We start from the raw sequence: 24,483 nt of genomic DNA on the forward strand, positions 1-24,483 counted from the left end.
TTCAGTTTTACTCCTACCAAAGCTTGAAACAGGTGATCATGCAAGTATAGTGAAATGTTCTATCTTTATTATTCTAATGCAGTTACTCGTTATATAAGACATAATACTGGGATACTGTGCATCTGTAATTTATGGCTTATTTTTCGTTTTGTTTAAGGTAAAAATGCATATCAAGTCAGTAACTGATTTTGAATGGCTAAAGCAGAGTCGATTTTATTTTAAGGAAGATGTGGATCAAGTTTGGGTATCCATTACAAATGTTGATTTTATTTACCAAAATGAATTTCTGGGATGCACTGATCGTCTGGTTATAACTCCTCTGACTGATAGGTGAGAAACAATGTTTTTCTTGAGGTTGGGGGAGAAGCCCAAAAAATGTTTAACATGCAGAGTGGCTTCTTTTATATAATATCTCCACAGAGTCATACTCTGGACTGCTGTAAATGTAAAATTGTACATTGTGTTCCAGAACATGTAATGAATGTCTACCTGTGTGTTTAAATAGGCATCCACACCTCTTTTTCGTTTAATAAAATAGACTCTCCCTAATCTACATACTTTATAACTCCTACAGAAATATGATGTCTTCACTCTTCTCAACAATGATTTAATTAACAGCAGAAATGTGTTTATATTAGTATAATATGTTATCATTTAGGAAGTATTATATTATATAATGATAACTTGATGGTAGAATTGGTATTTGAGGCCCAAGAGACTCCTAGACTTGGCTCAACAATTTGATGTGGGGGACCTAGAAATCTCTTCTTCCTTCTTGTTACTTCCCTATTCACGGTCAGCAATTTTTGTAGCTTTCTTCCAATACTCATGATTGTGCACCTGCCTGTCATGAAAACTGGTCTCTCTCTAAGGTCCATTGATATCTGGTCCATGTACTGAGTCTTTGGCCTCCTCCTTGGTGATCTTCCATCCATGATCATTGCAAGGATCCTCCTACCAATGTAACTTTTGGGTCTTCACTGGATATGTCTATACCAATGTATTCTCAGCTCACTCACCTGTCTTCAATTGGGACAATCTGCATTAGGCACCTCCCAACCTCATTTCATTTTTTATCACAGAACATTGAACCATTTGACCATCTCAACATCTTAATTTCTGTGGTGGGTGATTCCTTTTCTTGTGGCTGGCCACGTCTCTGTTCCATACATTAGAGTGGGTTGAATTACAGTTTTACCTTCATGGACATCTCTTTATTACAGAGAACTGGGGTCAACTCCCACCATTTATACTGTGGCTTTGAAACAATGCTAGGCATCACTTAGGAGGACACCACTGTTACCAACCACTGATCCTAGGTATTTCAGTTCTTTCACTTTTCTAAGCTCTCTGCCTGTAATATCCTTTTATTGTGGGTCCTCCTGCCTAAGCTATCATAGCCTCAGTCTTACCAATACTCACTCTAAATCCTCTCTACTGAAAACTCTGTTGCCACTGTTCAAATTTGATTTGCAGGGTCTAGCAATCTTCTGTGCACATCACTAAGTCATCAAGATAGTTAAGACCAAAGCAGACTGTGAAGAACTTCAAAAAGATCTAAGTGATTGGGCAACAAAATGGCAAATGAAATTTAATGTGGATAAATGTAAAGTAATGCACATTGGAAAAAATAACCCCAACTATACGTACAATATGATGGGGGCTAATTTAGCTACAACTAATCAGGAGAAAGATCTTGGAGTCATCGTGGATAGTTCTCTGAAGACGTCCACACAGTATACAGCGGTAGACAAAAAACCAAATGGGATGTTAGGAATCGTTAAAAAAGGGATAGAGAATAAGACAGAGAATATCTTATTGTCCTTTTATAAATCCATGGTACGCCCACATCTTGAATACTGCGTACAGATGTGGTCCCCTCATCTCAAAAAAGATATGCTGGCATGAGAAAAGGTTCAGAAAAGGAAAACTAAAATGATTAGGGGTTTGGAACAGGTCCCATATGAGGAGAGATTAAAGAGGCAGGACTTTTCAGCTTGGAAAAAAAGGAGACTAAGGGGGGATATGATAGAGATATATAAAATCACGAGTGGTTTGGAGAAAGTGAATAAGGAAAAGTTATTTACTTGTTCCCATAATGTAAGAACTAGGGACCACCAAATGAAATAATAGGTAGCAGGTTTAAAACAAATAAAAGGAAGTTCTTCTTCACTCAGCAAACAGTCAACCTGTGGAACTCCTTGCCTGAGGAGGTTGTGAAGGCTAGGGCTATAACAGGGTTTAAAAGAGAACTGGATAAATTCATGGAGGTTAAGTCCATTAATGGCTATTAGCCAGGATGGGTAAGGAATGGTGTCCCTAGCCTCTTTTTGTCAGAGGGTGGAGATGGACGGCAGGAGAGAGATCACATGATCATTACCTGTTAGGTTCACTCTCTCTGGCATTGGCCACTGTCGGTAGACAGGATACTGGGCTGGATGGACCTTTGGTCTGACCCAGTATGGCCATTCTTATGTCCTTATCAACGAACAGCATAGTCCATGGTGGTTTCCTTTGAAGACAACTACAGACAAAAAACCACAATGCTAACCCCTGGGGCAGGCCAATATCGACTAGAAATTCTCTGCTGTAGCTCCATTTGGTTTTGACTACAGTAGTCACCATTATACATATCCTCAATAAGATGGACATTCAGCAAGCTAGTTCTTTTGGTACACAATTGTATGCCTTCTCCAAATCCACAAAGACCATGCCCAGTTGCTGTTTCTTTTCTCTGTGCTACTCCATGAGGATTCATACAGCAATTATGGCATCAATTGTACTTCTTCTTGGCACAAATCTAGTCCAATCCCCTGCTCAAGGCAGGACCAATCTCCAACTAAATCATCCCAGCCAGGGCTTTTTCAAGCCTGACCTTTGGGTGGTATGTGTGGTATGTTTCCAATAAAGCACAACAATTCATTGAAAAACTCCTCTTACCTTTTGATCATCTCCTAACTGTGGTGCATACCCATTTACTGTGTGGATAGTCACTTCTTCTCACCACAGTTTAACACTCATCGGTCATTCTGGTAACGTCTATCACATGCCTCTGCATAGTTTCATCCAAAATAACTCCAACACCATTTCAGGAGGTTGAACTCACTGAATAGTAGATTTTTGTAACCCTCCTCCAGCATCTGAACTTTACAATCTCTCCATTTAGTCTCTTGTTCACATGTCAGATTTACTCTTCTCTAAGACCTCACATAGCTCCAAACTTCTTCCAGTTAGCATTTCCATGGTCCAACTTGCATAGCTCAGCTTACTCACTTCTTTAAATTTAGTAGCCCTAGTCCAGGTTACAAGTCAGGTAAGGCTTTTGTACATCACCTGCAGAGCTCACTCTGAGGTACACTTGACCTGGACATTAGTTCACATGAGCATATCTATTGGACAAGCTTTATGGATCACCTTCCCCTTCTTCTAGCTGAGCTGCCTCCCTAGGTTAGTGAGCTCATCTGCCCCAGCAAGACTTATTTTAAGGTGATCTTTAATCACCTTGATGTCCTTTTCATAGGACCAGTGTGGTATTTCATGGAAGGAGCCACTCCACCAGAGACCCAACACATCCTGCTGAGAGATGCCTCCAGTTGTTCTGAGACTCCTTATTAGGATCTTTGCAATTGTCTGGCATATGCAGGGATGTTCCCCTAGCTGCCACCCAGGGATGTGCCTGATGGGAGTTGATCACTCCTTCACAGGGTATGGGACATAAAAATCTAAAGGAAAAATACATCTTTTCATTAAGTTACAGTTTCCAGCTCTTTTGCTTGTGAAGATTACCTTGAAAATGTAAACCAATATGAATTGATATAAACCCCTCACTACAGCTGAAGACTAGTTACTGATTTTTTCTAAGAATCATAAATGTAGGCCTGGAAAGGACCACAGTTAGGTCATTTAGTCCAGTCCCTTGCACAAGTATTATCTGGACCATCCCCGACTTGTCTACCTGTTCTTAAAAACCTCCAATGACAGAGATTCCACAACCTCCCTAGGTAATTTTGTTCCAGTGCTTAACTACCATTACAGAAGGAAGTTTTTCCTGTTGTCTAACCTAAATCTCTTACTGCAATTTAAGCCCATTATTTCTTGTTCTGTCCTTGGTGGATACGGAGAACAATTTTTCACCCTCTTCTTGATAACAATCTTTTATGTACAGTTGACTCGTTTAGTTTGTGATCCACTATGACCCCCAGATCCATAGGTGCCAACTCTGTGGGTGCTCCAGGGCTGGAGCACCCACGGGGAAAAATTAGTGGGTGCTCTGCACCCATTGGCAGCCAAGCTCCCCGCTCCTCTCCCTACCCCAGCTCGCCTCCGCCTCCTCCCCTGAGTGTGCTGCGTCCCCGCTTCTCCTCCCAGTGCTTGCTGCTGCAAAACAGCTGTTTCGCAGCGTAACAATCTGTGGGAGGGAGAGGGGAGGAGTGGGAATGCAGCGTGCTCAGGGGAGGAGGTGAAGAAGAGGTGGGGACAGGGCGGGGATTTGGGGAAGGAGTCCAATATGGACAGGGAGGGGGCGGAGTTGGGGCAGGGACTTTGGGGAAGGGGTTGAAATAGGGGAGGGGCAGGGGTGGAGCCGGGGATGCTGGGGTTGTCACCTATGCCCAGATCCTTTGCTACAGTACTCTGTCCTAGGCAGTCATTTGCCATTTTGTATTCGTGCTGTTGATCCTTCCTAAGTGTAGTATTTTGCATTTGTCCTTTTTGAATTTAATCCTATTTATTTTAATTGGTTTCTCTGGTTTGTCAATCATCATTCTGAATTCTAATCCTGTCTTCCAAAGTGCTTTCAATTCCTCCCCACTTGGTATCTGCAAACTTTATAAGTGGACTCTCTATGCCAGTATTCAAATCATATATGAAGATACCAAATAGAACCAGACCCAGGACAGATCCCTGTAGGACCCCATTTGATGTGGCCTTTCCACTTGACTCTGTACCATCGATAACGATTCTGAGTATGCTTTTCCAACCAGTTGTGCATCCATCTGAGTGCTATTCTACCATGTTTCTATAATATCCGGTTTGACCTACTGCACTAGTTGTTCCAGTTCCTCCATTTTATTTCCCAGACTCCTTGCATTCGTGTACAAGCATTGAAGTCACTTCCCTTAGTCACAGAGTTTTCTAGCTCTTGGTATTCCATTATCCCTTGCCATATCTTCAATTAACTGATTTTCCTGCTCCTGTGACTTGAAATCAGGCATGAAAGACATGTTTCAAATTGTTGGAAAAACTGAGGCCTGTTAGTGCTTAGGTCCATTATGTAATCTTACTTTGAACATCCAAATCTGTGAGAGGGCATCTGCACAGCCCCTTCCTGATAAGTGGTTCTGATGGTACCGCTCCCAAGAGTGTGAAATTGCAGTCAAGTATTCTCCTGGAACTCCAGGTACATAATTATGAACTAAACAATAAGAAAATTGCACATTGGTGCCAATTTGGGTGGGGAAAAAATCTCTTCCTGAATTTTAAACAGCTTTGTGTCAACAGATTTATGCTGGATCTTTCTGAAGAATAACTTAGTGGTAGAACTGAGCCCATTTAGAGGTTTTATTTGTTTTTCTGGTTAGCTATCAATTTTTGAAAAAATTCCTAATAAGCAGATTTGTTATGTAATGACTTAAGTGAAAGGAAACAAACTTGATTATATTATTCAACACATTGTTCAGTAGTAAGCAAAAAGGAGCATTTTGGTATCATGTTGAAGACATTAATTTCAACTCTTTATATACAAAACATGTAATTAATTCCACTCCCCCATCTAAATACTACAAAATTAACAGAAATGTATCTTTCCGTGTTGTTGATGCTTTCTCAATGCTACTAATATTATTGTATGTTCTGCCATAACTATATTGAATGATGTATCAAGCCCATAATAATATGAAAGGTTAACCCACTAACAATCCAGTATTCAGCAGCTGACTAGAATGTCCTCTCCATTTGTATCCTCATCTTCGTTATCTGAACTGTCCTCCATAGTGTCACATCCATGTTATCACACATTTGCAAAATATGTGCTAGAGAGCATTTGAGTCCATGTGTAAGGCACTGGCAATCAGGTAATTTGCATTCTATGATGCATTTACAAGCTCTCAGCTGCAAGACTACCTCAGGGGCAGGCCAGCCTTTCATCCATTCTGTTGTCAGCTCACCCTTCTACATGAGACAGTGACCATGAGATTGTTGAGTTCAGGATCCTGACACAAGGAAGAAAGGAGAACAGCACAATACAGACCCTGGACTTCAGAAAAGCAGACTTTGACTCCCTCAGGGAATTGATGGGCAGGATCCCCTAGGAGAATAACATGAGGGGGAAAGGAGAGCTGGCTATATTATAAAGAATCCTTATTGAGGTTGCAGGAACAAACCATCCTGATGTGTAGAAAGAATAGTAAATATGGCAGGCGACCAGCTTGGCTTAACAGTGAAATCCTTGCTGATCTTAAAAACAAAAAAGAAGCTTACAAGAAGTGGAAGATTGGACAAATGACCAGGGAGGAATATAAAAATATTGCTCAGGCATGCAGGAATGACATCAGGAAGGCCAAATCACACTTCGAGTTGCAGCTAGCAAGGGATGTTAAGAGTAACAAGAAGGGTTTCTTCAGGTATTTTAGCAACCAGAAGAAGGTCAAGGAAAGTGTGGGCCCCTTACTGAATGCAGGAGGCAACCTAGTGACAGAGGATGTGGAAAAAGCTAATGTATTAAATTCTTTTTTTGCCTCTGTCTTCACGAACAAGGTCAGCTCCCAGACTATTGCACTGGGCAGCACAGCTTGGGGAGGAGGTGACCAGCCCTCTGTGGAGAAAGAAGTGGTTCCAAACTATTTAAAAAAGCTGGACGAGCACAAGTCCATGGGGCTGGATGCACTGCATCCGAAGGTGCTAAAGGAGTTGGTGGATGTGATTGCAGAGCCATTGGCCATTATCTTTGAAAACTGATAGCGATCAGGGGAGGTCCTGGATGACTGGGAAAAGGCTAATGTGTAGTGCCCATCTTTAAAAAAGGGAAGAATGAGGATCCGGGGAACTACAGGCCAGTCAGCCTCTCCTCAGTCCCTGGAAAAATCATGGAGCAGGTCCTCAAGGAATCAATTTTGAAGCACTTAGAGGAGAGGAAAGTGATCAAGAACAGTCAGCATGGATTCACCAAGGGCAAGTCATGCCTTTATAACCTAATTGCCTTCTGTGACGAGATAACTGGCTCTGTGGATGGGGGGAAAGCAGTGGACGTGTTATTCCTTGACTTTAGCAAAGCTTTGGATATGGTCTCCCACAGTATTCTTGCCAGCAAGTTAAAGAAGTATGGGCTGGATGAGTGGACTATAAGGTGGATAGAAAGCTGGCCAGATCATCGGGCTCAACAGGTAGTGATCAATGGCTCCATGTCTAGTTGGCAGTCGGTATCAAGCGGAGTGCCCCAAGGGTCGGTCCTCAGGCCAGTTTTGTTCAATATCTTCATTAATGATCTGGAGGATGGCGTGGATTGCACCCTCAGCAAGTTTGCAGATGACACTAAACTGGGAGGAGTGGTAGATACGCTGGAGGGTAGGGATAGGATATGGATACAGAGGGACCTAGACAAATTGGAGGATTGGGCCAAAAGAAATCTGATGAGGTTCAACAAGGACAAGTGCAGAGTCTTGCACTTAGGATGGAAGAATCCAATGAACCGCTACAGACTAGGGACCGAGTGGCTGGGCAGCAGTTCTGCAGAAAAGAACTTAGGGGTTACAGTGGATGAGAAGCTGGATATGAGTCAACAGTGTGCCTGTGTTGCCAAGAAGGCTAACAGCATTTTGGGTTGTATAAGTAGGAGCATTGCCAGCAGATCGAGCGCCGTGATCATTCCCCTCTATTCGGCATTGATGAGGCCCCATCTGGAGTACTGTGTCTAGTTTTGGGCCCCACACTACAAGAAGGATGTGGAAAAATTGGAAAGAGTCCAGCGGAGGGCAACAAAAATGATTGGGGGCTGGAACACATGACTTATGAGGAGACGCTGTGGGGACTGGGGTTATTTAGTCTGTGGAAGAGAAGAATGAGGGGGGATTCGATAGCTGCTTTCAACTGCCTGAAAGGGGGTTCCAAAGAGGATGGATCTAGACTGTTCTCAGTGGTAGCAGATGACAGAACAAGGAGTAATGGTCTCAAGTTGCAGTAAGGGCTGTTTAGGTTGAATATTAGGAAAAACTTTTTCAGTAGGAGGGTGGTGAAGCACTCGAATGGGTTACCTAGGGAGGTGGTGGAATCTCCTTCCTTAGAGGTTTTTAAAGTCAGGCTTGACAGAGCCCTGGCTGGGATGATTTAGTTGGGGATTAGTCCTGCTTTGAGGAGGGGGTTGGACTGGATGACCTCCTGAGGTCCCTTCCAACCCTGATATTCTATGATTCTATGACCCAGCCATGCCCCATGGTATGGCTGGTTATGACTGGATACTACTCCAGGCTCCTACACTAGACAGCAGCCTCATAACTGGCACAAAACATTCAGGTAGAGGCAGTCTTTGCACAGAGGAAGCAGGCCATATTCAACATCTCCCTTCTTAGCAGTTCTGGTATCTTAGCTCATTTAGCTCTGTGATATTTGACTTAGCAACATACATTGTACAGGTGAATTCCTGAAGATGGTGTTGAAAGGTCTTTATATAAGACCTCTGTTACCCTAACTCTGCCAGTGCTCAGTAAATGTACTCTTTTCTGGTGATTTAACTTTACACCAATATCTTTCCCACATCTTGCAAATGTGCTAACAGAATCATACCAGTGAATGCATGCATTCCCAACAGGGCTGAGCAGACTTATTTTCTTAGTGATGTGATGCCAAGTTTGGTTACATCTATGTACCTTATTTGATTTTTTATGTCAGATCTGGCATAGATTTTTGCCAATGTTTCTGAAGAAAGCAAGGGTAAGAATTGGCACATCAGTGTCCTCAGATACAGTAATAACTGATTTCATGGTTCTTTGATGCATGCTTTGCATGTAACATTATCCGTGTGTGTGATTTTTGTGAAGAGGACAAGTCCAGAAAGTTTGGTAAGCTTGTTATACAGTACTCCTGGTATGTCATATACATTATCTCACCTGTTTTTTCCAGGAAATAAGGCTTTTTCCATTCATCACATAAGAATTTGATGAAAGAAGTCTTGCTGGTAGAACATTCAGGAAAACACCTCCAGTGTTTGTATCAGGCCAGAAGATCCAATATTCTTCAATAGAACTTCAGGGTCTGCTCTTTTATTTTCCATCTCTGAATTTTTAATGGAGATGTGTGGTAGGGTTTACACACTCCACACTAAGATTGAGACAGGAGAAGGACCGGAGCAGGACTGGGCTAGGAAAGCTCATCCCCTCAGGTACTGCTGAGCATGCTCCTGAGGAAAAGACCAGTATAAAGAGAGCTCTGGCAGCCAGGGATAGGGGGTGGGGGAGAGAAAATACAGAAGCCGTTTCCTGAAGGAGCACTACTCTGCAGCAGCAGGAGAAGAAACCGCTACTGTGGGGGTTCAGCTATGAGTCTTCCTCCCCACCCCTTGACACTACCCAAGAAGGAGGTAGAATGCGAGGCAAGGGCAACAGAGGGCTGCAGTCATCAGTCCTAGATGGTGGGGGTTTGAGGCAAGGACTGCAACCATATGCCAAACTGAGACACAAGGTGTGGTAGGACGTGGCCAATGGGCCAAATTTTGAGGGGCTGATCTCAGGCCATCCCAAGCTTCAACACTTTTAGGGCCCTGGGCTGGGACCCCTTATACCTGGCCTCCAGAAGGGCAGGGCAAGGGGTTACAGGTAAAGAGGCTGGTCCAGCAGGGACCTCAACCAAAGGGCCCAAGTCATATTGAACTGAGGGAGAGACTGAGGTTGGCAGCCCAGACCACTAAATCTACTGGCTGACTAAACCACCCCACTAAAAGTTGTAACTGAACATATTGGAGATCACATCTATCCTGTCACTGTCAGTTGTAGTCTTCAAGGCTGACACATTCTCTGACAGATCACCATATGTTTTGTTCTTAATATTTATTTTGTGTATAAGACATTCCATCTATGGTGTAAGCAGATGGGCTAGGGATTATGCCAACTCTTTTCCTCAAGATTCCTTGTCAGGGCTGCTTTATTTGTCTTCCTCATGGTGCCATCAAAGATGGTGAGAGCCTGGGGCAGTGGTCCTAAGGGGTGCTGCAGTACTTCCCTTATGTCCAGATTCCTATTTGATGCATGTGGGATATGTGATCCACCTTTAATATAATCTCCTTATTTGAGACTTTTGTTTTCCTGGATTTCTTTATCACTGAATGTCTTTTGTTTTTGCTTTGGCAGCCTATCACAGGAGTTCTGGGTTGGCTGCACAGTTTCTAGTCTGTTATGTCTGAATGCTATATATGCACCTTCTTTTTTCTCCTTTGCATGTAAGAGATTGTGACAGGGTTGGGGGGAAAACCCGTCAAGTGCGGGGCAAGTGTGTCCCACACAGCCTCCTAAACCAAAGTCAATATACTCACCCTAATAGCTGGGCAGTGTGGCCCAATGGCCAAAGTCAGTAGGTTCTCCCCTCTTAGCAGGCAGTAAGGTCCAGTTATCAGTCTATAGTGCTGACCCTCCTAGCGGGGCAGTAAGGCCTAGCAGCTACAGTCAGTAGATTTGCCCCAGGGAGACAGGGGCAATAAGGCCTAGTGGCCAGTCAGTAAATTCACCCTTGTCAGCAGGGCAGTAAGGCCTAGAGGCTAGGGTCAGCCAAGATGGGGGCCACCACGCACAGGAAAGGGGTAGGGGTGGCCTGGGTAGGGCGGTCTGGACCCTCCCTCTCCGCCGGACCCCAGCCCAGGGCCCTGGTCATGGCAGGGGTGCATGCCACTGAGTCGGAGGGGGAGGAGGGGTTTCCAACCAAAACACACTGACTCAAAAATTCCAGTTCACTAATCAGGCCCCTATCCAGGGGCAGCCCTAGACTAGCTGCCAGCAACTGGTGCCTTAGGTGAACCATGCAATCGGCACCCCCCACCCCCAAACCCAAGGGCAGATTTAGGCTGAGGTTTTTAGTAAACTGGGAAATATTTTCCCCTTTTTTTCCTTTCAGTGTTTTTAACCGTTTTTTTTTTTAAACAGAGGGTTAATTATTCGGTTTGTCCATCCGTCTGTCCAGCCAATGTTTCTGAGATCAGATAAAATAGAGACACGACATTTTCAGAATAGATTTGTACACAACAGCTAGATGATAGTTCAGTGTGATTTCAAATAAAAATGCATTAAAATGTTAATTATAATTTTTATTACTACAAATCCAAAATCATCCATTACGCTATCCTGCTTTAACTGCCATTACCACCACATCCAATATAGAAAGAAATAAGAAAACTCTTCAATGAACTTTAACCTGTATTTACAAAACACTCCAAATAAAAAACACTCTGTGCTCTTAAAACATGGCTTTTCTTGCTTTAAGTTTTGAAAATTCAGTCGCTAGTTCTTTTAGATCCAGTTTTCCAACTATTTCATGTTCTATTGACATTGTGGCAAGTCCAACAAGTCTCTCTTGCACCATTGTTGAACTCAGATATGTTTTTATCAATTTTAACTTTGAGAAGCTACGTTCCCCACTAGCTACGGAAACCGGCAAAGTTAAAAGAATGTGTAGAGCTATAAAAATGTTTTGAAAGCTGTCTATGGGTTTATTTTCACAAACAAACTTCAGTACTTCTTCAGGAGTGGAATGTTCCTTAAGTCATCTTGAAAAAGCCTGAAGCTCACTACACATCTGTAGCATCAATGTCTTTTGAATTTTCATGAGTCAATGCCGACTCCAGTTTTATACAAAATTCTCTTATCTGTTTTGCTGTTTCTTTTGCAAGCTGTGGATATCATATAGAAAGCCAAACACTAACTCTGTCTGCTGCATCTGTTTTTCATCAAACAAGTGAATAGCAGTATCAAAGACTGCAAAGTAGAAATTCACTTTGAACCTTTGTTTTGGTAGTATGATCAGAAATTTCAGTTAGGACATCATAAATGTTTCCAAGTTCATAGCGAAGAGGCTACAAAGCATCAATGTGACTCTCCCATCTTGTCTGATCAAGTGGTTTCACAGTTAGAGAATTCACATGGCGAGTCAGAATCTCCCAATGGCATGTTGAGCCTGAGAAAAACATATAAACGTGTTGCACCAGGTCAAAGAAACTGCTTGCCTCCAGACAGCATCTAGCAGCATCATTGACAACCAAATTCAGAGAATGCGCACTGCAAGAAACAAAAAAGGCCCTAGGATTGATTTCCATCATTCTCCTTTGCACACCATTGTCTTTACTCTTCATATTACTTCCATTATCATAGCCTTGGCCATGTACGTTTTCAATAGATAATGATGTCGTTTCAAGGTCTTGTAGAATAATTTTAGTCATAAATGCTCCAGTCGTCTCCTTCAGTGGTATGAAACCCCAAAAATGTTCCTTTATGAGCACTTCAACATTATCTTCATCTGCAGAGTTTCCAAATCAAGAAAATGAATGATCATCGCTATTTGTTCAACATGACTCACATCTGGTGTACAGTCCAATATTATTGAAAGGTATTTTGCAGAATGGGCAGCTTCTACAATTTTCTTTTTAATGGCATTTCCTAGGATTTGAATCAGTTCATTCTGCATATTTTTTCCTAAGTAATGAACCTGTGTTCCATGATCAGTTATTTTACATAGATGCTCCTTCATGACTGGATCAAACAAAGCTAGGTATTCAACAAATTTTAAAAATTTTCCATTACCTGGAGTGTATAATTTTTCATTTCTACCACAGCCGCGGAATGCTAAATTTTGCACATCAAGAACTCTCACTACAGCAATCAGACACTCTAATATTTGTTGCCAATATTCTTCTTTTTCCTTGATCACATGTAAATTTTGATTGATAGTTTTTTCTTTTTTCAATTGTAATTCAAGTTCTTTCCAATTTTGAAAAGATTCCAAATGTTCTGTACTTCTTTCATGTGAAGAGAGAATTGAAGATATGTTTTTCCAGTTCTTCGAACCATTTTCAGTAAGTGATATACCAATTGTTTGATTTCTAAACAACTTGCAGCAAAAGCAAAACACAGAGTCCTTCGACACTGAATATTATAACCAGTTTTGATGAATTTCTTCCCCATTAATGAGTTTCCTCTTGTAATGCTGAGCAGAGAATTTTCTTTTATTTCCATCCTCAGGGAAGGGAAATTCATGAACTTGTTCGGGTCCATTTCCACGAGAATTTGCTGCACACTGTCATCACATCTGGGCCAGGAAGCTGGGTCCCCATACTGTAACTTGTTCGTAGCTTCCTCATCCTTTCTTCCTTCTACTTCATTTACTTCAATTTCTTCATGTGTCTCTGAAGGTGAATAAATTTTCTCCACTTCCATATCAGTCTGATGCTCTGAGCTGCCTTCATCTAGAAGTAAGTTTCTATCATGTTGAATTTCCAAACTCCTTTTTGTGGATGTGAGCTACCCTCATCTCAAAGTGAAATTCCTTCATCTGGATGCTGTGAACTGCTTCCTTTTTTATTTGGATTAAAGAGAAGATATTTCAGGAAGGATCCCTGCTGTTTTGCTTGGTCCTTTTCCTTCTCAGCCTTTCATTACAATACTCAGCTTCTGAGGGTTTTCTTTTTCCTGTTTCTGCCATGGGGCATTTGAATATTGTTATGTACTGTGCTCCTGACTGCAAGCATTATAGCGTTAAGGATGGCTGACACACCCACCATGTGGTTGGCAATTTAAACCACAGTGCAGCCATCCCAACACGTCTTTTCACTGCTTAAAGGTTCAATGAGTAGTAACATACACTCACTTACCTATTAAAACAGTTAGCTACAGCATTTACACAGAAACAAAATGACCTTTTTCTACATTATAACTTGACACCAGTTGTTTGGAAAGAAATCCACTTCCTCACGGTTACCCGCTTGGAGTGTGATGACATCACTTTCATAGTCTATTAAGCGTTAACGCTGTTACTTTTCTTTTATGGACCTTATTTATTACATGTGAACCAGTTATAACAAAGAAAAATTCATAATTATACAGTCCGATAATAACGCTAAGGTTTAAGAACACTTAAAGATACTCACTCACATTTTGGATATATAATGCTGAAAGATGTTATTCTTTATTCTTTGGCACCAAGAAACACAATTTTCTACAGTATTTGCTCAATTCTTAACCATCTACCTGTGACATGTGTTAAAATGACTGTTTGACATGTATCAACTCGCAATATCTCCGTTCTACATGAATTTCCAGCTATGCAACCTTGATGTATATTCGAGTTAGGTGTCACTGGCGTTGCAGCTCTTGCCACTGGCAGATGTGTTTCATTGTGGCTGAGTTATTGCTAATCAAAATTGCAGAGTGGGTCATCTTGACCCTACATCACAAATTGAAAAAAAAATTCGGTAAAATATTATTTACTTTTGCAGTAAATAAAAGATTTGACATATTAATAAATTCTCAAATGTAGAGAAATGAATTATAATTCATATTTCCTCTGTATGCACACAGGAATTGAAATAATGAAATCTTCGTTATTTTATTTGTATTTTTTTTCACCTTTTTAATTTTTTTTTTATTTTTTCGCTCAAATTTGGTGCCCCATTTAACTTGGCACCATAGGTGACCACCTAGTTCACCTATATGGATGGGCTGCCCCTGCACCTATCAAATTCCGCTTGGCTGCTTCCTACCATAGTTCCCACTATCCTGGTCTGGGCATCTCTGTTATTGCCAGATTCTCTCTCTGTGCTGTCCCTGGTGACTCTGGATGCAGTGAAGTCTCCATAGGTACCTTGGTGTCTGCCTGGGTTGCGGTGTCTTGGGCTCCCACGGCCTTGGGCATCAGCTGATCCTTGGCAGGAGCCAGCAAAATACGTCCTTCCTCCCCAGCAGTCAGCCCCAACTGAGGTGAGCTGCTCTCTTTTATACCACTGCACCTGGAGCATGCCTAATAGAGTGAAGTGGGCATGGTTTCCTCAGCCCACAATGTAGAGTTAACCCTTCAGCATCCAGTGCAGAGCGAGTGAGCCCTGTCACACAGATCCTTGCTAACATCTTCAGGAGCTACAGAACAAGTGAAGAGACGGACTAATTAATTTAGTTCTACAAAGGGATTGACCCAGGTCTTCTCCAGTGTATCTGTCAGTGACTGACGTCATTTTCATCTCTCTCTAACCTGGGTGGCTCAAGATCTGCATGAGATATGCCAGGTGTCTGGATCTGTACTGTTTGCCTTAGTTTTCTAAAAATAGGTATCTCTGCACTCCACAGTTAGGTAATACCTGTTCACTGCCCCAGACTGAGGACTTAATTCTTTGGTCCCATCTGTTATCTGTGTGTCCTTATTGACAGTCTCCTGAATGGCCTGATCTACAGGAATTTTTCCAAAGGGTTTCATTACTCCATCTGTACAGAGAAGCTTCCGATTTTGAAATGATCACACACCTCAGGATGTTCTATCTCCAACCATGCCATTTGTATGAAGAACACTAGCAGATATCTTGTTTAATTCTGCTTGTCATCAGCCAAACCACTAAGGTATCATGACTCCGATCATGGTTAGGTGAAGAAACCCAGTCACCTTCTCTGGATGCTTGAGAAAAAGGCCAGGAACCACAACAACCATATCAGTTTAACTCATCCAGAATGTTGATAAGTCGCTGTTTTCATTACTCAAATGGTTCAGGTATGTGTTAAAAAGCTGAAATCCAAACACAGGATGAATGGTTGAGGATATCATTCAACTGGTTTATGTTGCCATATAGCTTCTCCATCCAGATTGTGTCATTGAGGATTTGTAAATCAATCAAGTGGTGGTCCTCCATCCAGGTATAAATGCCCTTCCTGACTAATCTCATCAGGGCCTCCTACACTGATTTGAGTAGTCTAACAGCTGAGTGGTGCTTGGGTCCTTCCAGTACATCCCAATGGAACTTTCAGCAGTAATACTGGACTCCTAAATCATTGGAATCTTTTCCCAGTGATTGACATCATATTGCATATTTTATGAAATGCTCCCATTCTGATAATTATAGATTGGAATTTTATCATTTTTTTCTCATTCTTCCACAGTATCTCTGCATACAATGCCTCGTCAAAGACACACACTTCGTAAAATATAAATTGATTTTTTCCCAGTATTTTCAGAGTCTAATTAAGGAGTTTTTAGTCTGTGGACATCTAAAAGATTTTTTAGTCAGTGGTGCATTCATGACTGGCAAATATCCAACCTTGTCCTGAGTCATACTGACCTTGTTGCATGCTTGGATACTGAAGTCAATCCAGGAGCTGATTGGTTATTTACATCTGTTTGCCTGAGCAGAGACCATACTTCATTCTTAACATGAGCATTGTGAATGGCCCCTTCATAGTGTACCTCCACTGGTTCCATCCAGAAGGGCCAACTCAGTTACCAGCATTATAAAGAGTAAGCAGTAGTGGTGGAGGAGTGATGCTGTTGTTTTTGACTTTCTCTGCATATGGAGGCATCTTGGCTTGTCCAGTAGTTCATATCTGAGGCTACACTGCAATAACATTTAATCTTTGATGTCCCTGAATCACTGAGTGTGTCTAATCAAGTCTGTTGCTGTTATCATATGCCAAAGTTGTAGAGATGCAGGGCAGAATGTTGGATGGTATTGACAAACCTGATTCCTCCTCATTAACCAGCTTCTGCAGACAGAGGTGAGTGTCCATTTCCTCCAGCTGACTATAAGATATCCATGATCTATTTGGTTGAGTGCCTGAAACAACTCCATATTGCTTGTGGGGGATATCCTGTTACCATGAGTAGTGAAGTGCTTTGCAGGGTTCTGCAAACTTCCACTAATGTCATATATATAATGTTGGGGAAAATAGACTGTATGAATCTTTGTACTCTCTTTTGTGTCCCCTGTTAACACCTGCAGGAAGTCCATGAGAGATTTTTGGCATTGGTGCGTAATAATTATCAAGCCTCTCTGGCTGTAGATGCCATAGAATCATAGAATAGAATCATAGAATATCAGGGTTGGAAGGGACCTCAGGAGGTCATCTAGTCCAACCCCCTGCTCAAAGCAGGACCCATCCCCAACTAAATCATCCCAGCCAGGGCTGTGTCAATCCTGACCTTAAAAATATCTAAGGAAGGAGATTCCACCACCTCTCTAGGTAACGCATTCCAGTGTTTCACCACTCTCCTAGTGAAAAAGTTTTTCCTAATATCCAACCTAAACCTCCCCCACTGCAACTTGAGACCATTACTCCTTGTCTGTCATCAGCTACCACTGAGAACAGTCTAGTTCCATGGTTAATCAATCTTGGATTCCTTCACATTTAACTGCATGATCATGGCACATTGCTTCGAAACCTGATCCTAGTCTTCTGTCAAAAGTGAATCCAGTTCAGAGGCCATTCTTAGATTCTCATTGACTAACATTGCCTTAGATAAATTTTCTGGTATCACCATAAGTTTGCCATTATCTGATATCTCCAGGCTATGACTGAATTCTGCTTCCAGTGTTCTCCAAATGTTTGAGACTTGATTTTTTTTTCAATACCTAGAGAGTTCATATTGGCCACCAATTTCTCTGGCATGTTCACCACTAATACAATATGAGGCTTTGAAAACAAATTAGGCTATTCAGTTATTCTCACTATCATATGTTTTTTCTTTCATAAAGTATACACTGTCATCATCTTCACCTTGACAAAACTTCTGCTTTTCTGATGGTCTTATGTAGGCTCTAACAAGATCTGTGATCGTATGCTTCTGCTGCTACCATCTCCCTTGATGTAACAACCAATATCTTTCTCTTCTCTTCTCTTCTCTTCTCTTCTCTTCTGTACATTCCTGTTTGACCTGAGATCTACTGCTCGCCACGGTGACTCTCAGGACTTGGTCCCTTTCACATAAATGGATACCTTTGTCATAAAATATACAGACTTTTTTGTATGCTCTGGTGGATGATGCTCCCATTCCCCTTATTGATTTGCATGATTCATGACCAATTTCTTAACTACAGGTTTTGCCTCTTTTTCATGCTGTTGCAGAGTTTTCTTGTGTATAAAGATCTTTCTGCAGTTTAGGTGATAAAATGTGTGTTGCTTCATTGGTGTCTTTATAGTGCATAATGGTGGCACATTTTTGGATCTCTGTCTCTTAAAAGATTCTTTCATGATTCCAGGTCTCTTGGTTTGGTCAGTCCTGTGAAAGGAGCCTCCACATCACATATCAGACACATGTTTTTAGACCTTTTACTCAGTTTGTGAATGCTTTTTTGGGAACCTCTGAATCAGATTAAATTGTTCATTCAGTAATCACAATAGCATCACAGTCAAATCTGAAGCAAACAGTACCTTATTTTATACAAAAACTACCAAAAATTGATTTTAAGTCGAGAAATCTGTGCAGAATCAAATAATTTTTCATGTGAAGCATGACCTCCGTTATTAGGTATTTGGTAGTTGCCATGTTAATGATTATGCAAATAAGACAATTTTTCATAGTATTCATTATTGTAATGTAAAAAAAGTAATTACCCAAAATTGGATGAAGATGAATTCATTTTTAGTCAAAATATTGCCTATACCCATTGTTCACCCAGTGTTTCTGCTTAGTAGTACTGTTACTGTGGAAACAGGCATACCTCCACCTTTAAAATACCATGCAGAAAGGTCCACCACATATTTATGTAATATGTATGCAAGAATATTTTTTAAAGTGGGAATTTGCCCACCCAGGTGGTACCAAAAAGTTGTCTGGCTCATGGACTAACACGCCAGTAACCTACTTTTGTCCCTTAATTGTTCAAATGTCCTATATTTTCTTTATCTCAACCCTAGAGAGTTCATGGAATCCTGCTCACTTGGATTTAGATTAAATTTTTAGTCTTGGCCCTGAGCAAGGGTGATTTATACCTAACTGCTCCTCCATAGGAGTAGTTTTACAAAGGAATTGTGATTCAGAGAGGCACAGTCATTCCCTGGCCTCTGTGTAAATTACTGCAGCCCTTGAAAAGGTGCATCTTATTTATTTCTTGTGTATGGATACCTGTTCTGACCTAAGGCTTTGTTCACTCTGTCTCTCTCCACACTTTCCCATCCATTGTCTCACTGAGAGGAATATCCAGAGAACAGGGGTTGTGCTCTACAACAGACCCAAGTCTGGGTAAATCAAGCAGTGGGGTTGGGTGGCCTCCTTACTCCCCGTGAAGTGTAACTTGGCCAAGCAAAGCAAAGTCACAAGTTAGCTTTTTATTTAAAAAAGGTTGGATTGTGTCTTTAACTGCAGTTGTCCCAGGAGGCAGTGTGGCTCAGAGAAATATCTCTGAGGCTCAATTCCCTCCCTGCTCCCCCTTTTCCTGGAAGTGGGGGAAGGGTAGGAGGATAATAATTTACTGTTGTCCTGTACTAGCCACAAATTACAACACCCCCTGAACTGTGCTGGCTCAGATATGCTGACTGGCATATTGACGGAGCTGAGCCAAGACTTTCCATTCCTCACCCATCTGCTTTGGAGGTGGTTCTTAATCCCTTTTTCTCCTCTGCATGGGCATTTAGTCAAGTCAATCTAGCCTAATGGGACTATATACCTGTGAGGTACTGCTTAACATGAACAACCATGGCAGAATCTGCTCTTCAAAAACTATCTGCTATGATAATTGATAATGAACATTCTTTATTGTGATACTGCAGGTTGTTTACTGCTTCTTTTTTAGGTAGCATACATTGTACCCCATCTAATACCTATAGTCTGTAGGTGAATCAGGTTAAGATTTATTTATGACATTAACATTTAAAGGCTATATTCTGCCACTCTCACTCATGTAGAGTAGTACCTTATCATGTGGGTAGTACTACTGTTATTATTGGGACTGCTCTCAGAGTAAGGTACAATTCAATGTGAGGGTTATAGCCCATACTTATTTCTTTGTTATATGCATGTAGGTTTTATTTCTCACTTTCATCTATAGTTAATTATACATTTGAATTAACATTTACAGATGCTATATAACCTTAGCTCAGGCTTTGGGAATGAACATGGGAGGAGCTCCAGCAGGACCAGCTGGAACTGGTAAAACAGAAACTACAAAAGACATGGGAAAGGCTCTGGGAAAATATGTAGTAGTATTTAACTGTTCTGATCAAATGGACTTCAGAGGCTTGGGTAGGATTTTCAAAGGTAAGATTTTCCATGTTGCATGTACTGAGAAACAAAGAACAAATTACTTTTTTATTAAATTATAATAGTCAAATAGGATAAAATTTTACAAGCACTTAACCCCCATTTTCAATAGTGCCTTAGGCACTTAGGAGTTCTACTTGCTCCTAAGAGCCTAAATCACTTGAAAATGGGTAGAAGTTCACTACTAACCTGTGACTGCCTCTGAGCATAGGCTTTGCTGCCTCCCTGTGGGCATCCAAATCCTACCTCCTGCCTAAGCCCTGGAGTGATTCACAAACCAGGGGAAGATGGGCATTCAGCAGCCTAACTCTTCTGAGGGGCCAGATCCGATAGATGTGTTCAGAGCAGAGGCAGGCAAACTTTTTGGCCTGAGGGCCACATCAGGTTTCCAAAATTGTATGGAGGGCTGGTTAGGGGAGGCTGTGTCTCCCCAAAACAGCAAGGCGTGGCCCGGCCCCGGCCTCCTATCCAAACCCCCCACCCCACTTCTTGCCCCCTGACGGGTCCCCCAGGACTCCTGCCCCGTCCACCACCCCTGTCCCCGACGGCCCCCCTGGGACTCCTACCCCATCCACCACCCCCTGCTACCTGTCCCCTGAACACCCCCAGATCCTCCACCTCTGACTGCCCCCTGCCGCCCCATCCAACCCCCCCTCTCATTCCTGACTTACCCTCCGGGACCCCTGCCCCATCCAACCACACCTTCTCTCTGTCCCCTGACCGCCCCCGGAACTCCTGCCCTTGACTGCCCCCTGCCACCCCATCTAACCCCCCCTCCTTCCTGACTGCCCCCCCAGGACCTCTGCCCCATCCAACACCCCTATTCCCTGACCTCTGACCATCCCGACCCTTATCCACACCTCCACTCCCTGACCACCACCCCCAATTCCCCTGCCCTTTATCCAACCCCCCCACTCCCTGCCCCCTTACTGTGCTTCCTGGAGCACCGGTGGCTGGCAGCACTACAGCCGCGCCAGCCGGAGCACCGGGTCAGGCTGCGGCTCTGCAACTGTGCTGCCCGGCCTCCCAGAGCATTGTGCCGGCAGTGCAGTAAGCTGAGGCTGAGGGGGAGGGGGAACAATGGGGGGGGGGGGCTAGGGACGAGCCTCCCAGGCCAGGAGCTCAGGGGCCAAGCAGGAGTGTCCTGTGGCCTGGTTGTGGCCCATGGGCCGCAGTTTGCCCGCATCTGGTTCAGAGCCTGCCTACTGGATCAGGCCCCAGTAGATGAGCTTACACAAAATAGCTGGAGGGGTAGGACCTCTCTCATAACTTTTAGCGCAGTGGTTAGGGTGCTCACTTGGGAGGTGGGAAAGCCCTGGTTCAAGTCCCCTCTTGAACCAGGGATTTGAACCAGGATCTGCTGCCTGTCAGGTGACTGCTCTAACCATTGGGCTATAAGTCTAATATAGGGAGTCCTTCGATCTCTCCTGTTGAAGCTGTTGCATTGTGGGTAAATAATATATGAATCATTGGAGCAGAGGGATTGGATCCTGGGTGTCCCATATCCTGGGTGACTGCTCTGTCAGGCTATAGAATCAACCTTTTGCTTGTATTCTCATTTTCACTTTCTTAGTCATTTTAAATAGTAATGCCTAGCCATACAAATATGCTTTCCTGAGGTAAATACTCATTTAGTCTTTTTCAATAATAGATGTATTACACACAAAGTTAAAAGAACATTATCAGGGTTGCAAAGTCAAGAAATCAAAGCTAAGAAATGCCAGAATTGCCTGTGTTCAGCTCCTTGAGTATGCATTATAATCTTTAATTACATGATCACAAGTTAGCTTATCCCAGTTATTGGTGACCTGAGATAACTGCAGTGAAAACATGCAGTCACAGCCAATCCGAAGTATCTGTACATGTTAATCTTCCAATCCCTTCCCACTAGCCCCCTGAGTCCCACTAGCCCCCTGAGCATTTAGTCCTGTGTGCCATCTACCCATACTTTGACCCTTGACTGGAAGATGTCTACCTTCATATGCATCTGCTCAGCTCCTCTGTCCCATTGTTTGTGTATTTTCTGAAGCTTCATCCATCAACCACTCTAAGAAGAAAACATGATTATTTAGCCCTATTGTAGTAGTACTTCAAATTATGGTTCACATGTGTATTCCACCACCTACCCTATCTCCCCTCTGCACTGGAGTCTTCAGACACATTTCCAATGTAAAAGAACTGAGGGTATAAGGGGAGAGGGGAAGTTTGGGGTGGCACCACACTTATATAGCCTTAGAAGGGGCCATGAGGAGGTGCAGGGTGCCTGTGCCACCTTGGTGGGTGCTCTAACAGAAAGCTCTCTGACTCCAGCTTGCTGGGGGTGCACACATTCCTGTGTGGAATACATAAATGAACCACATCTCAAAGAACAATAGTTGTAATACAGGTAAATAACCATTTTATCCTCTTTGCTAGGGCAGTTCTCTAAAAAGCGTAAATGATTGGACCACTCTTGATCTCCAAATCCGAAAAAGAAGACTGCTTCAACTTTCTCAGAGTCCTCAGTGTGAGATTTTTCTGCCCAGAGATTAGCCACACCTTTTGGCTTGCCACTCCCTGGTACTACCCCATACTGGCTCTCATAGAGCATGGCCTTTGACTTCTGTACCCATTCCAGGATGATCAAGACTGGCTACTTCATCAGTGGCAACAGTGGATCCACCATCGCTGCTGTTGGATGGTGCAGTGGACATTATTGGTACTGACCATGCCAGAGGCCTATATAGCTGCAAAAAATCTGCTCTTCCTCTTGGTAACACTTCACTGCTCATCCAAACTAACGGCACCTTGTCAGGACTGTCACATGCAGTGCAGACATCAGCACTGACATTGGGGTCTGTTACAGCAACTGTGACCACAGGTCAGATACAGTCTTCCTCAGTCTCCTTCGCCCAGACTGCAGGTTGTGCTTTTCCTCAGTGCACGGTACCAATAGCTTGGAAGCCCCTGATGTTGCCACTGGTATCTCAGTCCTATCATATTTCACTGTCCTGATCTCTGATGACACCTGCTGATACCATACTGCCTTTGCCTTTGGAGCATTCTGACCCTTCTTGGAGTGTGAAGTGGGTTCCTATGTCTCCCACTTCAGGGAGTTCAGGGCATCCTCCAGGCCTTGTTCCTGCTCTCACAAACATCCTGCCCAGAGCAGGTTGAAAGACTAGAGTGCTTGGTCTAGGCACAACTGGAGTCTGATACCATATCAGCCCCATTATTGGCCCTAATGGGTGCCTTGAAGAATGCCTCCAGTGACAAGGTCTGCTTCCTCATTACTCTACAGAAACAAATCGCCAAGAAGGGAGGGTTTCCCACCTGGTAGAGAGAAGTCGCTTTCGATCAGTACAAAGCAGCTGCCATACACCCAAGAGCGGGACTTTCCACAACCTGCTTCAGACTTGCCATCTATATTTGTGGTGCAAGATCAGCCTCTGGAGTTTTCTACCCTGCCTTCTTTGAATATCTCATCCTTGTCACTGGATAAGGCTCTGGTGTTGAAGTGTCTTCTCTGGTACCAGATGACATTAAGCTCTACCCAAAGCTCCTGAAAAGGATGGATACTACATCGGTTGGTATCCAGATGGAGCTCATGGAGCAGAATCCTCATAATCTCATGGGAATTTTACACCCAGCTATATCATGGAAAGATGCCCTTCCTGTAAGTAAGACTATAATGCAGCTCATTAAATCCCTATTGCAAACCCCTTCATCAGTCATGCTTGTGGCAAAGTGCATAGAACATAAATGCCAAGTTCTGTCCCAGACATACGGACACTTCTATCAACTCCTCCATGTCAGGCTCTCTGGTAATGGTAGGTAGTAAATGAAAGACCACAACAAAGGTAGAGCAAAAGCTTCCCTCAAAGAAAAGGACAAACAAAAATTATTTTTTTAAAAAGGTATTATTCAGTTGCAGGGGTACATCTGCATATGGCTACCCATCAGACTCTCTTATCCTGATACAACTATTCAAATTTGGCTGCTATGTTCAAATTCCTGAACAAGCAACCTGAGGACTGTAGGAACAAGTTTCAGTTCCTTCTGATGGAGGGTCGTTTGATCTTCCAGGCTGCTCTTCAGACTTTCCTTGATGCTTCAGACTTAGCTGCAAGGGTCATGGTGACAGCCATAGTCATGCACCATTTGTTGTGGCTTCAGTTGTTGGGGATTCCTGTAGAGGTGCAGCAGACTCTTGAAGACCTCCTCTTCGAAAGCTGTGCTTTATTTTTCTTTAAGACTGATGAGGAAGTATACATACTGAAAGTCTCCGGGGCTGTGCGAAAGTCA

General features: G+C 42.8%; 1 protein-coding gene across 1 annotated transcript in view; it reads left to right on the forward strand.

Moving 5' to 3' along the window:
• Positions 1–24,483, forward strand: part of DNAH8 (dynein axonemal heavy chain 8) — a 583,322-nt gene that overhangs the window by 323,133 nt on the left and 235,706 nt on the right. The window contains exons 43-44 of the mRNA XM_078852248.1: positions 158–330; positions 20,018–20,196. Coding sequence (XP_078708374.1) covers positions 158–330; positions 20,018–20,196 — 352 coding nt within the window. The remainder of the gene's footprint in view (positions 1–157; positions 331–20,017; positions 20,197–24,483) is intronic.

The sequence above is a fragment of the Lepidochelys kempii genome, chromosome 3, assembly GCF_965140285.1.
Source record: "Lepidochelys kempii isolate rLepKem1 chromosome 3, rLepKem1.hap1, whole genome shotgun sequence".
NCBI lineage: Eukaryota > Metazoa > Chordata > Testudines > Cheloniidae > Lepidochelys > Lepidochelys kempii.